This window comes from Carettochelys insculpta, chromosome 5 (genome assembly GCF_033958435.1).
Source record: "Carettochelys insculpta isolate YL-2023 chromosome 5, ASM3395843v1, whole genome shotgun sequence".
NCBI classification, from domain to species: Eukaryota; Metazoa; Chordata; order Testudines; family Carettochelyidae; genus Carettochelys; species Carettochelys insculpta.
The window spans coordinates 73,824,229-73,842,000 of record NC_134141.1 but is presented as its reverse complement, the minus strand read 5'-3'; the positions used below and the strand labels follow the sequence as shown (position 1 = coordinate 73,842,000).

Sequence of the window (17,772 nt, the reverse complement as noted above, 5' to 3'; positions counted from 1 at the left end):
TGTGTTTTATTTTACTAGCATGACTAAAGGATCAGTCAATGTACAGTAACAATTCATATTTTACATTTTTCATCTGTAGATCTCAAAGCACTTTACAAAGCAGAGTATCAACCCTTCCCAAACTAGGAAGAAATGAGTAAAGCGCAGAAATCAGGACAACCATGTACTTGGATTTGTCTGACCATTGAAAACTTCTCCTGGGGGTAGGATGAAGGTGAAGCCACTCAGTTGCCTTATGCAAAAAAAAAAAAAGAAAGGATTTGGTGAGACAAAAAATGGATAACAAAAATAGCGGTGAATTATAAAAAGGATTAGTTAGGGGAGAACAGGGACAAGATTGTATAAACACAGAATGCAAACATTTTTTCTACAGTTCCTAGGGTTTCCCCATTATCTCTTTAGTCGGTTTCAATGGAAAGGCTTTGGCTTACGAGATTTTAGTTTGTTTCTATTGATATTGTTTATACTGATGTATTTTACAAACTGATTGCCAGAGCTTAAAACAGTATAAAGAAGTTGAAATGTAAGCAATGTCAGTTATACAATTAGTCATGAATTTTTGGTATGATCAAAGACTTTTTTTTGGACTTCCCTCATAATTCCCTCTTAGTAAATAGAATGGCTATTAAAGTCAGACATGATGACTCTCAGAAGCTGTAGTTAAATCTTCCAGTGGTTCAGCAGTAGTACATCACTGTAATGCTTCCTTCAGAGAAAGTGCACTTTGAGTTTTGTCTGGGATCATCCCAGGAACTAAGCACCCTCAGGTCCCAAGCAAGATAATTGGCTGTTGAAAGCTCATTGCATAGTGGTTAGTTCTTGGCACCAGCAGGCACTTAGTCTCTAAGTATACCATCATCAAACACTTTATTTTATATGGTCCTGAATCTTGTTTGCACCACAGTCTTTTTGCCCCGTTCCACCAGTGCAAAGGGGTTTTTCTGAAAATGAGTGAACAGTTTAACCTACTTTTTGGCTTCTCTGAATTTCTAGGGAAGTGCAGAGGGGTTTTAGTCCAAACGGGAATCAGACCCATGAATTTATTAAAATTCTATACTGTTCCCTATTATGTATTTCAAGTGACAAGTTGAGGAGGAATGCCCAATCCATTCCACCAAACATTCAAATTCAGGAATTTTTAATGGCTCATGAGAGAATGGGTTTCAGGGGTCAGTTAAGGAAAAACGATAAGACTAAAAGGACGAAATCTCAGTGAGGTTGCCAACATAGACTTTGTTTGTTTGTTTGTTTGTTTTTCCTCTCATTTCTACTAAGGGCTTAAGAGCTTCCATGGAAGAGGCTTTGTTTTGTATATGTAATTCCAGATAAATAACATCAAAATGTGCTAATACATTTTACGTAAATGTAATTGTTAATTTTTGCTGAGAAATGGATTTTTGGGCATCTTTAAAACATCCAAGGAATTCTTTTCACTCTTATTTTAATGAAATTCAAAATATTGTTAAATAAGTAAAACAAGGCTTTTTTTTTTGTACTTATAAACAATGGGTCTTTAAATAGTTCATAGGATTGATAGTGGAAATGGATGTGACAGGTTCAGTCAGAGAGATCAGCCCATCAGGTCTCAAGAGTACCTCTGTGCCTGAACCTGTCACAATGAAACCCTTCACTTTTACATTACTAGAATGATTCTGTCCTAAGTCTGTAGTGACCAAAAGTTATTACTCTGCAAATGAGCTATTAGCGAAATCAGTTGGTGGTCTCACTCCAGTGCCATTATAATTTCCCTGTAACAAATATAGTTGCGACTAATAGCACTAATTGACATCCATTCTGGAATTCTCACCAGAGAGAGACTTGAGAGGAAATTGAACTAGTCTTTCAACTCATTGTGGGCACTTCTTGGTCTGTGTGGAGCCACGTGACAGGGCAGCCAGGGGAAACACTGCTCTCTGCTCATATTATATCACCAACTCAACTTAGGACTAGAAGGCCCTACATGGATCTCATCAAGCAGAGTCCTCTGCTACTGCAGGCAACCCCCTCATATATCTATTTACAGACTTGTCAAACTCCATATTACGACTAGTTACACCTGTTATGTGGTTTGGAGAATGAGGATTTATGTATTTAATATAAACACATGCACCTCAGTTTATCTGTTTGATATTGGCATGCCTAACTGTAAGGAGTTAAATCAAAGGAGGATGTTGGGGGGAAAACAAACAGGAAACAAAGCAGTGGCACAAATGACAGTACACATAACACCAGGGCCCTTGGTGAAACAGCGAAGGAGCTATTGACTGGGGAATACCCCTGCCCAGGGTGGCGGGTTTGCAGGAAACTGCTTTAGCCCTGCTGTGCCACCAGTGGTGGCAGTAGGGGAACCCATCATTTTAAATTGCCTGGGGGCAGCACGTGGGACGGGAGGATGCACCGGGGAAAGCATCCATGAGCAGCAGGCAGAGCTGGGAGACAAATCTTGGCATCAGAAGAAGTTCAGAAAAGGGTGATGGAACGACTACCATATGAGGAGACATGAAAAGGACTGGGACTTTTCAGTTTGAAAAAAGACAGCTGAGGTGAGAGATGACAGAGGCAGGGCAGATGGATTGTTTTAAATCAAGATAATTTAAATCATTTTCTGACTGATGGTCTGGTGAAACCCAAGTGACCTTACAGATTCTTTTGTGTGGAAAAACACTACCAACTATCACCAAACTGGTGAAGCAACTGTTGCGACTGTGTAGGGACAGGTTTCCCCCGGGAGAGTGCTCCTGATAGAAAGGTCGTACAATGGGGAGGGGGCGTCACAGGCCCTCCCAGGGTCCCAGGACGTTGGTGCAAACCCCCCTGCAAACCCGAGTGCCGTGAGAGTGCACCACCCCAGGGAACACCCCTGGAGCTATGAACTCACTAGAGACCACCCGACGGGAAGGAGCTAGCTGAGAAGAATGAGGCCCAGATGTGTGGTGAACTAAATAGTTATTTTATTAAACATGCAACAGAGTTAAACACAAACTAATAACAAGAAGTAACAGAAGTAACCTATTTAGTATACTATAGTATCTATTTCAACTTACAAGTATAGTCCTTATAGTCATGCTGACTTCCGTTGCAGATTCCTTTAAATACTTTATTATACCGGAAGGCAAACTCAATTAATTAGTTTAATACGGATAGGTATAGGACCTAAGGTGACTAATTTGTGGGAAGGACGGGGATATCCAGTGTCCGTGTTCTATCCACGTGCTGCCGGAAGGAAGAAATTTCCACTGCCGTGTTCTATTTGCTGGCTGGTGGAGGCGAGGAGTCCTCGCTTTGTAGTGGAGGGGATAGGTAAGTATGACGGGAGATAGGATACGGGAGGCTTTTGCCTTCACCTTGCTAGCAGGTTATTTTTCTATTGATACTATTAATCTATGAGTAGTAAATGGAAGCTACTACTAAAAAATAACTATTACTAATTAACTGCAATTAAATGTGCCGAATGCCTGGGCTGTAGGCCCGGCCTTTGAGGGGTCAGGCCCTCGGGTCCTGCGGTGGCCTCATCAGGCCACCCGCACTGCAGGGGCGCAGCCTCCTGCTCCCCCACTGGGGGCCCCGAAGTCCCAGACAATGGCGTCTGTTTGTGTCTTATATTGATAGGTAAGGTTTACATGTCTTGTCGAGTCCAGTAAGCTGTGTCACATTCGGTAGGATTGTCTCAATCGGTGCGTCAAGATGGCAGCAGGAGCGGTGGTGCCACAGGTGTATTGGTGCCGGAACAAGATGGTGAACCCTGGGTTGCACAGCCAGGTACACAGTACCCTGCCAAAAGGCAGGGCCAGTTCGCCACCTGGCTGCTTGGCCACAGGATCCACTTGCTGCTCCTTGATGCAAACACGTTGGCAGCGCTGGCACCACGGGGGCAGGTGGGGCCGCGAGTGATTTCACTGGAGCTCTTCGAAAAGTCTTCGCCTTTCAAGGCCGGCCTAAGGGGTCTAGCGGACGCTGTTGAAACAGCCACACTTCCCTTTACAGTTGCCACTGATGTGTCAGTGAGCTCCCAGGGCCCCAGAATGCTCTGCAGCTCCTGCTTATATAGAGAGTTCTTATACATAATTCATAAGGTGATTTAAATATTCATGATTCTATTTACATGCAGGTGGGGTTTTCAACCAGGTCCTCTGAGGGACGGAAGATTCTGGAAACTCTCTTCCTCACCCAATCAGAGCCCTGGATTTCAAACACCTGCCTATGAATTATTCATGAGTTCAGGTTACCGGGAAGCTAACTATCAAAAAGTGACCGTTGGTGCTGCTGCTAAATGACAGCCTGTGACACTTTGGATTTTTCATGTGCCTGCACTGATTTTATATAGGCAAAGGCTTGTATTCCCTGGCCCATGGGGACGATTATGCCCAGGGGATATTAAAAATCCCTGACAGCAACAAAAGTCACTGAAGCGCTCTCTATTTTTATTCATGTTACCTAGGTCTTCTTTTCCCATGGTTTGTTCTCTGCCTATATTTATGCTTCCAATTTTCAATTGAAGTTGTCCATCAAAATCAAGATCTCCTTCTTTGCTTTCTTGTTCACAACACTTTGTAGTTTCTCATAGGAGTCTATTTTACATTCCTCAGTTACTTTGTTGGTTGATGCATAACATTGCACAATCAGTACCTTCTGCACTTTGGTGTAGCATCTGGCTGTGATGATGCGTGATCATACTGCTGTCCATTCAAGCACCAAATGCCTCTCTTGACAACATCAAGCCCATGCCTTCTGTGTGTGGAATGCTCTCTTCTTCATGTCCTGAGTATTTAAGAACTGGAGGGGCACTATGTTACTGTCTATTCCAGGAAAAGTGTTCAATAGGATCTCTTGAGAGAATGAAGGCTCCTTTCTCCCCGGGGCTGCCATTTTTGAATGGTCCCTCCCCTGCTCCATGCATGAATGGCTTCAGCTGGAAGCCACACAGCTTCTTCGGTCCCAGCATGGCACCAGCGGCTCCATGCTGGGAGCTGTGCAGTTCCTGCTGCCCCAGTGCCTGTGGCCCATCATGGCCCTGGAGCAGCCTTAGCAGCCCAGCCCAGGGTGGCTCTGGCAGCCCGGTGAAGCCCCTGCAGCAGCAGGGAGGTGAGTTGCCAGCATTCACTTGGGGGGAGGTACATGTCTCTGTGGAACCAGGAGGGCATTCATTTGGTGGGGTTTCTGGAGGTACCCAGTTCTGGGGAACGGGGAGGACACTCACTTGCTGGGGGCTGGTGGAGATACCTGGCTCTGGAGAACCAGGAGGGCATTCATTTGGGAGAGGCTGGGTGTACCTGGCTCTGGGGAACAGGGAGGATCTTCTGTTGGTGGGGTGGGGGCTGGAGGTACCCAGCTCTGGGGAACTGGGAGGGCATTGAGTGGGAGGGCAGGGCTGGAGGTACCTGGCTCTGGGGAACAGGGAGGGCATTCAATTGATTGGGGGCTGCAGGTACCTGACTCTGGGGAAGAAGGAGGACATTCAGTTGGGAGGCAGGCTGGGGGAGACTGGCTTTGGGGGCAGAGGAGGGCATTTACTTAGAGTGGAGCGGGAAGCTGGCAAATGTACAAAGATGACAACCACAAGTGTGGTTATCCTCAATTTCCTATTGGACGTATGGCTCTAGGGAGCCATTTGCGGCTCCTGATGCTGCCGCTCTCTTCCGGCTCCCTGCTGCCATGCTGAAAAAGGACTCAATTTAATTGATTTACCAGCTGGCAGGCGGGATGCGGCCATTAACAAATTAAATTGAGTCCTATTCTTTCTTTCCTATTCTTTGGTCCCTTGGGGTGGGGGCAGTTAAGCTGCCAGGGGGTGGTTAAGTGCCAGGGGCAGCTTGGGGTCTGCCAGGGGGCAGTTAAGCCACCTAAGGGGGGCAGCTTGTGTCTTGCTGGGGGGGTGCTTGGGCTTGAATTCCACCACCTTTATCTGTAGAAAATAAAGCACTGCTATGCCATATACATTGGCCAAACTGGGAAGTCTCTATATAAAACAATAAATGGCCACAAATCAGGTATCAGGAAAGGTAACCTACAAAAGCCTGTAGGAGAACACTTCAGCTTTCCTGGACACTCAGTAGCAGACTTACAAGCAGCCATCCTGCAACAACAACAACAAAAAACTTCAAAAACAAATGGCAAAGAGAAACTGATGAGCTACAGTTCATTTACAAATTTGACACCATCAATTTAGAATTGAACAAAGACTGGGAATGGCTGGCCAGCTACAAAAGCAGTTTCTTCTTTCTTAGTGTTCACACCTCCAGATCAGCTGCTGGAAGAAGACCACATCCTCCCTGACTGAATTGACCTCATCAACTCTCGTTTTCCTCTTGACTGGGACTCCCTTCTTTTTATGAGCCTGTACATTTAAGAGCTGCCTCTGGAACCTCCACTAAATGCATCTAACAAAGCAGGTCTTTGCTCACAAAAACTTGGGTTCTAAAAAATCTGTTAGTCTTTAAGGTGCCACAGGACTTCCCATTGTTTTTGCGGATACAGACTAACATGGCTACCCCTCTGATCAATGACTGGACTGAGCATTAAAAAGAAAAGACCAATACAGTGAGGATCAACCAGTCCAACAACATCATCACCATACTGGGAGGGGGTGACCTGGATGATGTGGAGCAGTTCATCTATTTGGGGAGTACTATGGGCAGAGACAGAGGAACAGACAAGGATATCAATGCCAGGATAAAGAAAACAACAGCTTTGTTCCATATGGAGTTCACAAATAATATCTGCGAAGACGGAACTGCAGATCTTCCACACAAATGTGAAGAATGTGTTCTTCTATGGATGCAAGACCTGGCATACTAAAAGTCTTCAAATCACGTGCTACAGACATTCATAAACAGATGCCTGAGATACATCCTTTGCATCAAATGGCAAGACTTTGTCGAAAAGGAGGAGCTTTGGAACAGAAAAGAACAAGAACCACTTGACATTCAAGTCAAGAGAAGAAAGTGGGGATGGCTAGGCTGCGGTTTCAGAAAATCATCCTCCAGCATAGTCTGTCAAGCTCTCACATGGAGCCCACAAGGAAAATACAAAAGAGGACGACCTCAGACAACGTGGAGAAGATTTACTGAAATTAAAGGACAACAACTGGGGTTCTCCTGGAGTCAGTTAGAAGTTTTGTCTTGAGAAATAGTGAAGTGGAGGACACTTGTAGATGACCTATGCTCCACTCAGAGTACAAGGGTTTAAGCAAGTCAATTTAAATCATTGATTTAAACCAAGTTACCAAAAGAGCTAAGGCTGACTGTGCCTAGGGCACACTTAGTTTTGGAGTAAGCCCCATTGATGGCACTTCTATTCTGTGATAAAGCAAGTATAGAATGGGATTCTCTTGGGAAAGCTAAATTATGCTGAAGTAGAATAAGGAATAGACTTCTGGCATCATCATTATCATCTGTGGCCATGATGATCCAAAATGAGGCATGTGTTATATAATATTACATAAGAAAATGACACCCAGTAGCAACTGGCATCTCTAGATTTCTCTTGCAGCAGCTTTCTGTATTGCATACTTGAGTGATAGATTCTAAACTTAGATAACTAAATAAACAAGCCATAAGGATTAGCTATGCTAAACTTTTTTCTAACAACATCCAACACAGGAAACAGCTTGGGAATTTACTTGTCAAATCACACTTCTGCTAAAAGGCAAAGAGACTGTCTCAAAGAATGATGCATTGTAAAGTGAATTATGTTCGTAATCTGTTGATCCATTCAGCCATATCCCCATCCTCATCCACATCATTTTCTCCCAGTAAGCAGTTTTTGTTAATGATATTTCATTCTTGCAGCTAGACCCTGCATTATTTTCTTGCATTACTTACACTGAAACATTTTCCTTTTTTAACCAGGGAATGAATTTCTTCAAAATATTCATAGATAGGGTCTCTCTTATGCCTAGAAGCCATGACAGTTTTTCTGTAGCAAAAGGAGGTGGGTGGGTTGGCAAAAGGAGGTGGGTGCATGGGCGGGAGTGATATAGGAAGCTGCATGTCTGCTGAATAATGCCTTTGCTTTTTCTTTTTAGGCCACTTCACTGTTCCTTTCTATGCCATCTCTGTCCTTTCCTATGTATTGTTTTCCTTTCTTAAGCCAATGTCTTAACTAACTCGCCTGCCATGCTTGCCCAAGGTCCACCACCACATGAGCACAGAACAAAATCAATCGTATCCAGCTTGTGTCTTTCTTTGCACATGTTACTTTTTAGTCTGCAGAGAAACAGAAATGGAAAGCCCAGAAGTTTGAGGAAGCAGGAACTAGTAGATAGGCAAGAGCCATTAACTGATTTTTTTTTTGAGACTTTAAGTGAATGTGTATGATGAGATTTAATTGTAAAATTTTTCAATTAAATATTTAGTATTTTATTCATGATTTTTTAAAAAAATTAAAAAATCCAATTTTAATAAAGAATCTAATTTTTCTTTTTTAAAAAAATCATCCAGATTTATCCATCCTGGACAGAGATCTATAACATCATGATTGGCATTGAAATAGTAAATAAAGAAGAGTTATCTCCTTCTTCCCATTACACAAAAACTAGGAGGGTCGCCAAATGAAATTACAGTAAATTCTTGCATATCCAGCATTCTGTCGTCCAGAACTCTCAAACTGACATTTTAACCATAAGTAAATTTTAGTTACATTTTCCGTAGTTACAGGGTAGTGAAAGTAAATATAAATAAATACAGTATGACTGTGTCTACATTACAAAAATAACTTTGCAGTTGTGTGAATGAGTATTTGCCTTTGTTTATTTTAAATCTGCTACCCATTACAGTAAATTCTTTCATATCTGGGAGCCTGGGGACTGGGAGGTTCCCAGATATTCAAATATTCTGGATAAGAGAGAAGTAAGCAGCTTCACAGTTGAGCATTTACACATACCACAGTTGGAAGTTAAACTTCAAAGTAGGGCACTACTCCATTCCCGAGACTGGAGTAAGGACTTGGAAGTTGGGCTCCGTACTTCAATGTTAACTTGACAAAACCTATACGTTTACGGTGTATAATACTACTGTTGTTGGTAAATAAAGTACTCCACATCCATTGTTGTTTCTTTCTTAATATCTACTCTTGTTTCTTCTTTAGTGTTATGCATTGCTAAGTATACTTCTCTCTTGTTCCAAATATTTGAATATCCAGCAATCTCCTGGTCCCCTGGCTCCTGGATCTGAAAGAGTTTACTGTAATGGGTAGCAGGTTTAAAATAAACAAAAGGAAATACTCATTCACACAACACACAAACAACCTGTGGAACTCTTTGCCGGAGGATGTTGTGAAGTCCTAGACTATAACAGGGTTCATAAAAGAGCTACACAAATTCATAGAGAATAAGTCCATCAATGGCTCTCAGCATGGGCAGGAATTATGTCCCTAGCCTCTGTTAGAAGATGGGAATAGTGAAAAGGGGATGGATCACTTGTTCTGTTTATTCCTTCTGGGGCACCTGGCATTGGCCATTGTCAGAAAACAGGGATACTAGGCTAGATGGAGCTTAGGTCTGACCCTGTATGGCTATTCTTATGATTGCATTAATACTCTTTGCCCCTGCATTATACAGAGAGCTTACATTCAGCTGATTATCCTCCATGTTCTGGCACTCCTACCCACTGAGTCTTTTTCTAATGTCACTGGATACATCTACCCTGAAAAAAACAAAAGCAAACAACTTTCCCCCGCAAAAAAAATTAACCACCACAGGTCAGCAACCTACTGACTTCGACTTGCAGGGGTCATGCTACAGCGCTAAAAATAGGAGTGAAGCCATTCCTGCTTGGGCTGGACCCTCGGCTCTGAGCCCTTGCTTAGCTCCCCCAGCTGACAGGAAACTAGGCCGGTTTCTTTTGTAACCCTACTTAAGAAGTCAGTGGCAGGTTTCCATTGGAATCCTATGTTTCTGTGGAAGTTTGCAAAAATCAAAAGATTTCTGGGAAACATTTTGATGAATCAATTTCTGAACAAAAAATGTTTTATTGTTGGAAAATTCCACCCAGGTGTAAATTACTGTTGCTAACTGAAGAAATGGGAGAAGAGAAGATAATAATAGCAACACAATTCTGTAGTTAACTTTAGCCAGTTGCTTGTGAGTAGTCCCACATTTTTATTTAAAGTTTTAAAAGATAATAAATAAACAAAGGTTAATGAGATTAAACTACCCTACTGGTCACAAGGTATTGAAGACCTCGATTCTACAAGGTACTTACGATTGTGTGTAATTTTAATTTTAATTGTGAATAGTCCTATGGAGATCAAAGAGACTACACACATGCTTAACACCTTCTTGACTTGGAGTTTCTTAAAACTAGAAGAGAAACCCCTTTTAAAATACTGAAGTATATTGTTACATAGATCATCCACAAGCTTTTCTTTTGAATTTCAGTAGCATTCATATTTCATGCAAGTAAAAATTATAATGGTTGAGAAACACAATGGGGCTTTCTTTTTCTTTTATTGAAAATTAATTATAATTTTTTTCAAAAAAGGTGTGTAGGCCTTTCCTAAGGATTAAAATAAAAACGACTTCTGGAAAGTAAAAGGAAAATCCTTGGATGTCACCACAAGGCAGAGTATACAGCTCATACGTGCCTGCATACTTATACCTTCCTCTGGACTTTCCACTACGTGCATCTAGTGAAGCGGCTCTTTGCCCACAAAAGCTTATGCTCCAAAAAATCTGTTAGTCTCTAAGGTGCCACAGGACTTCTTGTTGTTTTTGTGGATACAAACTAAAAAGGCTACGCCTCTGAAGCTCGCAGCTTAAAACTCACTACAGTAAACCCTCGATTTTACAGACCCTGATTTTAGTGGACTTCAGGAACAAGGGACAACCCCGTTGCTGCTGAAGTCTGCTGGGGTCCATAAAATCCTAATCCCCCGCCAGCTCTCAAAAAAAAGTTAAGGGAATTACTGCAGCCATGTGCTCCTCTCGCTGGGGTGGGGTGCATATGTAGGCAGACAGCACTCATGTATGTGTCCCAACCCTGGTGGGAGGAGGAGCATGTGGCAGCTCTGGTGGCAGTGGCGGCTCCTCCAGCTGTGCCTGGGGGGGGGGGGTCCCTCCAGCTGCATGGCGAGGACCCTCCAGGTGGTCCAGCAGCTCCAGCTGCAGGGCAGGCTCCAGCAGTTCCAGCTCCAGCGGCCGCAGTCTGTTGAGTTCCCAGGTTTTTGAGGGAGGAAGGCGGGGAGGACGGGATGGACTGGGGGAGCCCACCGTGGGCGGGTGGTTAGTAAACCCTCGGATTTAACGGACTTTCGGGATTAACTGATACCCCTCCCCGCATTAGTCTTTGAATCAAGGGTTTGCTGTATTGCTTTCTCCTGTTCATACCAATGCTTAAAAGGGGACACTGCAGTAGCAGCATTCTGTGAAAGACACATTGACAAAGGTGACAAAGTGACAAAGGTCTCAAAGAACTGAAAACCCAGTTCTGAGCTGCTGTAGTTCAGAAATGTCATTACCCCTTTCCCTGCTACACAGTGGGGTGGAGGTGGGGAGGGGGGAGAGAGAGAGACTCTCTCACCTGACTCACTCAATTTCCTTCCCTCTAGGTTTCAGGATCAGCTGACCAGACACAGGTGCACTAGCTTGTTTAAGCACAAATGCCAACAAAGACATCCGTATTGGTGGTGGTCTTTCCAGGAAAATTAACACGACTGTGGAGGAAGATTATACCAGTCATGCAGCACACCCCAGTAAATTTAGCTCTAAAGCCTTATGTCTTTCAGTTATATCTTCCTTTTTTGGTGAACTCACACTGCTAAAATCTCTTTATTTACCCTCTTAGCCTTTGTTTACTAAGAATGTGTAGAAATATGTGAAACCACCACATACATTAAAAGAACTAATGTATAAATTATGGGAGCAATAGAAGTATGAATGTCACTTTTTAAAATGAAAGTACTTTCTAGAGATCACTGAATCTTATGTATAATGTACAGAGACTTTTTTATGGAGATGGGGGAAGTTATACAAACATTAATTTAGAGGTGAAATAAATGTAAAATTTAGCAGTTCTTTCAGGTGTTACTTTGTGCTCTCCTTCAGGAAAGGCATTAAGTATAAAATAATCTTTCTGAGAAATTAATGGTATCCAATTTAGTAATCATAATTATAATTCTCCGTTGCTCTTATTCAGACTTTATTCCACTCAGCAAATACAGACTGTTGCAGAAGTGCCTGTTGTATTTCTCCTTTTTCCTTTTGTCCCCATTACAGCTGAGAGTCAATGAAAAGGAACACTTCCTGTGGACTATACCTGTGTTTGCATGGATAATATAGGGGAAAATTCAGTTTCAAAAATGTAACTATCCCAGCATTTTCCACTGGGTTACTATTGAGTGAACTTTTGCAAGGGGATATTGCAGACGATATTTTTAAAGCCTGGTCACACATCTATTTTGGGAAAATGTAGGGTGTCAGTTTAAAGCATAATAATTCCAGAGTAATTCTCATATGCATTATTATTCTGGAACAAGAGTGCCTTTTCCAGTTTACCTTAATCTACTTCCAGGGTCTTCCAGAAAAAAGTACTCTATTTTGGAATAAGACCATCACACAGGTAGCTATTCTGGAATAGCTATTTCTATTAATTTCCCTGTGCAGACAAGACCTTATTTTGTATCACTATTCAATGACACGTAAATTAGATACTCTACACAGTAAAATAATTTTTGACAGAATAGGTCAGTCTAATCCAAGTATTCTTATTGACCTCTACCTACATGTTATTAATAATGGCAAGGAGCATGTATGTCTCATTTGCCAGCATATTGCTTCCACCATTTTAGGCAAAACCTCTAGCCATGTTTCAAGCATTAAAAACTTAGTTGTGGTTTTTGAACGTGAAATCTAAAGCAAGGAAAATTGTTTTTAACCTCTGGTACTTCCTTATGATGCATAATGACTGTTTCAGGGTTCAAAAAGGCATTTTTCCTGTTTATTTTTGGAAACCAAAATATTTTAGAAATAAAATAAACTTTAAAGGTATCAATGCCTTGCTTCCTTCTCTTTTCTGGGGGACCCAGCCATGTCTTTGAAAAATTATGAAATGTAATTCGAAATGATCTAATGTCTAGTTTGAATTTCAGAAATGACCAGTCAGCGGAAGGGAGAACTCTACCTTAGGTTAGCACCTTGTGCAGTATCATGATTTAGATCTTAAAGAGATCTAAAAGAGAGGAAAAGAGAGGTCATACTGTGTCAAACTCTCCATTTTATCACTGTAATCAGGAGTAATTCTGTTCAACTCAATGGTGTTATACTGGTAAAAAAACCTCCTATGAGAGTAGATTCAGACCAACTGTGTGCTGGCTGTAAGAACCAGCTTTCCCTGCCTATGAAACGAAGCAGTGAGGGCTACAGTTCAGGTCATGGCCCTACTGAGCTCTTGTCACAATCCTCTAGCAAATCAAGGAAAATGAAAACTCCATGCTTCCGATTCAAAAAAGCAAGTATAAAAAAAGCCAGACTTTTTTTTTTTTTTTTTTACTTAGAGGAATATTCATGAGCCCTTCCTAACAGGTGACACCCAATGACAGCCTCAGGAATGTCTAAATGCTTTTTAAAACATTACATTTTTTGAAGGAGAATTTCTGATTAAAATACAAATTTTGACTGTGGAGCCAGACATGAATTTCCAATAACATGGCTATTCAGGGTTTATATATGAAAACAGGGCTTTATGTTAGAGAGTAGAAGTGGAAGAAAAACCAGATTTTTAATTTCTTGGTTCACAGTTAAGACAGTTGTTGCAGTATTGTCTGTACTTCATAAAAGCATGTGTTGGGAGCAGTGTGCTTTCAAGTCTCAACCACACAGCGTGGTGAATGAGGGGATTCTCTGCAGGAGCAGGAAGCCTGAGACAGGCACAATTTATCTGGAGAAGCACTGGCTAACACATCTCTGCTACAGTCATTCACAAGGAACAGCATGCATATTTCTGTACTCCACAAAAATGTTGAGGCAAGAGGCCAGGTCTCTGGAATAGCCTTGTGTATATTCCCCTTCTTCTTTGAGTGATTGTTCCTGTGCATTCCAAGATAGGTGCTTGTGCCTGGTTGCCGGAAAATTTTTCCTCTAGTAGACAGCCGTCAGGTCGGTTCTGTGCCCCCCTAGAGTGGTGGCTTAATGCCATCCAGTATAGGTACAGCTGACGCATACACACCCCCATTCCTTCTTGCCAACCATATCGGTTAGCTGGAACTCCCCACACTCATATTAGCAAATACTTTAGTGCAGTTAGCTTATTGTTTCTAATGTAAATAGTTTTCTCATGTAAATAGATTTTTTTTTAAATTTAGTTAATGATTAGAGTTAAATGTCAGGCCATTGGGAGGGTTTCTGCCTTCCTTGAGGCCTGGGCACTGGGTCACGCCTAGGCCACCAGGCTTTTAAGTCTGTGCTGACTGTGGCAAGTGTATGCCCAAAGAGCAAGCCCCACACTTCGTGCCTGAAGTGTCTGGGAGAAAGCCATCTGTGAGATGGCTGTGTGATTTGTAAAACCTTTAAACCCAGGACTCTAAAGAACAGAGCTCAGTGTCTAAAAGTTTTACTGATAGAGGCAGCCCTGCAACCAGAGACAGCTTCCTCACATCCTGCACCAAGCACTTCATCCTTGGTGTGTAGCATCCTGGCACTGATCTTGATGCTGGCACCATCCAGGGAGAAAGGGCCGCAACACCACGGCCACATGTTGATGGTTCAGCTGTTGAGGAGACATATGGGGCACGGGGGACTGAGACTTAAGAGGCACAAGATTTTTGACAGGTCCCCTGCATACAAGCACAGGGAGACGGTGCAGGTGGGACCAGAAAGTGGCCACCAAACACCCCAGCAGCATGTACTGGAAGGGCCCCCTTCTTTACGCATTCCATCCTATCCCACTCATGTACAAGGTCCTCTACAAGATAAGATCGGAACATGCTTCAGTAGTTCTGGTGTGTACGAAACAGCATTGATATGCTCTCCTGGTGAAGCTGTCTGTACAGAGCCCAGTCATGCTCCCACTGTGGCAGGACTTACTCACACAGGACGGTGGCAATCTGTAGCACCCCAGTCTCAAGTCCCTTCATCTCACAGCATGAAAGCTTCGTGGCTCAACGTTATGGAATGTTCATGTTTGGATCCAGCGAAGGAAGTTCTCCTGAACAGCAGAAAGCCTTCCACTAGAGACACTTACTTGACCAAAACAAAAAGCAGTCAAGTAGCACTTCAAAGACTAGCAAAATACCTAATAAACTATTTTGCTAGTCTTTAAAGTGCTACTTGACTGCTTTTTGTTTTGATAGTGTATAGACTAGCACGGCTTCCTCTCTGTTACTTGAGCAAGTGGAAGCGATTCCCAATCTGGGCAATCCAGAGAGGTATGTCTCCTCTGCAGGCCTCAATACCATCAATATTATATTATCTGTGGCATCTTAATCAGCTTGGGTTATCCATGGTATCCATCAGGGTTCACTTGGTAGCTACCTCAGTCTTTCCCCTAGAGACAGGTGTTTTCAGATCCTATGGTCTGAAGATTCAGTAAGGGATTGGAGAGGCTACACCCACCAATGAGACAGCCCCTACACATGTGGGACCTTAACTTGGTTTTATCCAAACTCTTCAAACCCCTTGTCTTCTGCTTCCTTCTATATCTGTCATACAAGATCACATGTTTTAGTGGCTATCACATCAACCAGGAGGATGTCTGAGCTGAGGGCTCTCACGGCAGACCCACCCTGCCCAGTTTTACATAAGGACAAGGTTAAACTGAGACCCCATTTGACATTCTTACCAAAGGTTGTCTCCTAATTTGGAATGGACATGAACAACACATCTCAAAGAATAACAGTTGCAGAATTAAGTAACTGTTTTTCCTTTCAGAGTTAGTACCACTAAACTGAGCAGTCCTTTATAAGGGTGTGTTTGCACTGAACTAGGCAGAGGCTTTCTGAGTTCTGTCCTCCTACACATACACAGGGTAGATACATTTGGACCCATCATGGCATCTGTAATATGCTGGCAATTTAGTCCAAAGTGGTGAGATTTATGCTTTTAAAACATTTTTCATTTGACCTTCATCTTCTTGTGCCAAGGTATGTTCTTCTGTTTTACATAGCATTTTCACACTATTTTTGTATAACACACTTCTAACAGTTGCTGTTTTAACAAGGTGACTAAGCAATAACAGATCAACATTGTTTCATGTCAATGATACAAGTTCCTCAGCCTTCTAGCCATTTAATCTACGCATAAGAGAGATTTTTAATTATCACTAAACACTTACTCTAGTCATATTTAATTCAGCAGAAAGTGCTATACAAACTCTTCAAGGTGACTGTCCTTTTTCATCTTCTGAGGCAGGAGGGGTTTGTAATAAATAAACTTTTTTTAGGTGTTCCACCATAGCTTCTTCCTCCTCTTCCAGAGCTCCATCATCTTTCATCTCCCATCTGAAAAAAACATACTTTTGTTAGTTCCCTTGTATTTTTCAAATGAGTCTTAAACTGATAAATTCAAAATAGATACCATGTATTTATTGTCAAATATATTGTGTTAACTGAAGTTTCTGAACCATACTAAATATGAACAGAAAAATCACACCCTATGCAAGCCTTCTGGCATTTAAACTGCCAAATCTCTGACAAGCCTCCTCTTGTGTCTATGCCCCAGCATTTTCCTTTTCAGATTTGTATCACACCTTAAAAGCAAATTGACCAGAAGCAGTGTAAAACTGACAGAGAGAGGTGGAACAGCTAACATGTGTTTTTGAGATGGAGGTTGGCAAATATTTCCCAGAGTTAATTACTTTAAAGTGAAAATCAGATAGCACAGGATTCTCTTTTCATGAACAGTGTGGCAGGTCATCCAACTGTTAAAGTGGTACAAATTAATTTAAAGAGCTGCTTTACAAAATGACTTAGTCTTTGAAAATGTTATATACACTGTCACCTCTAAAAGTGACACAAGCATCTTCCTTTTCCCTCATGGAAATGCTCACTCTAACCTAGATTCCAAGCTACATCCATTAAAATTAATGGCAAAACTGCCACTGATTACAAAGGAACTGGGACTGGACCCTAGCAGAACAATAGAAAACTGCAGATAGAAAAAACATATTTTAATTATCTTTTTGGGGGCTTTTTAGTACATTTTTCATATGTATGCTTTTGTGATCAGTGATACATAGGCTTATTTTAAGAAATATTATTTATATTTTATAATATTACCTTTCCTATCATGGTTAGGAACATCTGCAGGGAATGACTTACAGATCGTTATTTTTAGTTAGCACCATTCATATTTCAACATCAGTTATTGTAAGACACAAGGAAGGATATTCAAACATATTCATTAGTTTAGTAAGCAGATATAAATTTGCTGATGATGGGGCGTAGTTTACTGACGTCTCACATCACAGAAACAGGGTTTTTGAATGTGATAATGTAAGCACTCTTGTCTGGGTACACTTAAAAGGACAGGAGACGCTTGATAAGGGTTTTAAGCAGGCACCAACCCAGTAGATAAAATGTACAGAGTTGTACAGAATGAAAAAGTTTGATTTCTATCCAGGTCCCCCAGCCAACCCATGGCTTATACCTTACATCCAACACTCTCATAGGAGGGTTAAGGTAGACAAAGAGAAGGGGAGCAGGAGGTTGGCTTCCTGCTGTACCAATCAGAAGAGTGCCCAAATCCCCTTCCCCATTCTGTTCCTTTTTCCAGTACCTCCTTTTAAGTCCTTTGCCAGGCCATTTATCTGGTGCCTGGATGCTTTCCCTATGGAGTACCTGCAC

General features: G+C 42.0%; 1 protein-coding gene across 4 annotated transcripts in view; it reads right to left on the bottom strand.

The window, feature by feature from the left end:
• The window catches only part of KIAA0825 (KIAA0825 ortholog), a 393,823-nt gene continuing 376,051 nt past the window's right edge, over positions 1 to 17,772 (bottom strand). For 2 of the 4 annotated variants that reach the window (XM_074995321.1, XM_074995324.1), the window contains one exon: positions 9,232 to 16,428. In XM_074995321.1, the coding sequence (XP_074851422.1) occupies positions 16,305 to 16,428 (124 nt within the window). In that variant the 3' untranslated portion in view covers positions 9,232 to 16,304. Of the gene's footprint in view, positions 233 to 2,927; positions 6,074 to 9,231; positions 16,429 to 17,772 lie in introns of those variants that run through there. The other 2 variants (XM_074995322.1, XM_074995323.1) reach the window with 2 other exon arrangements.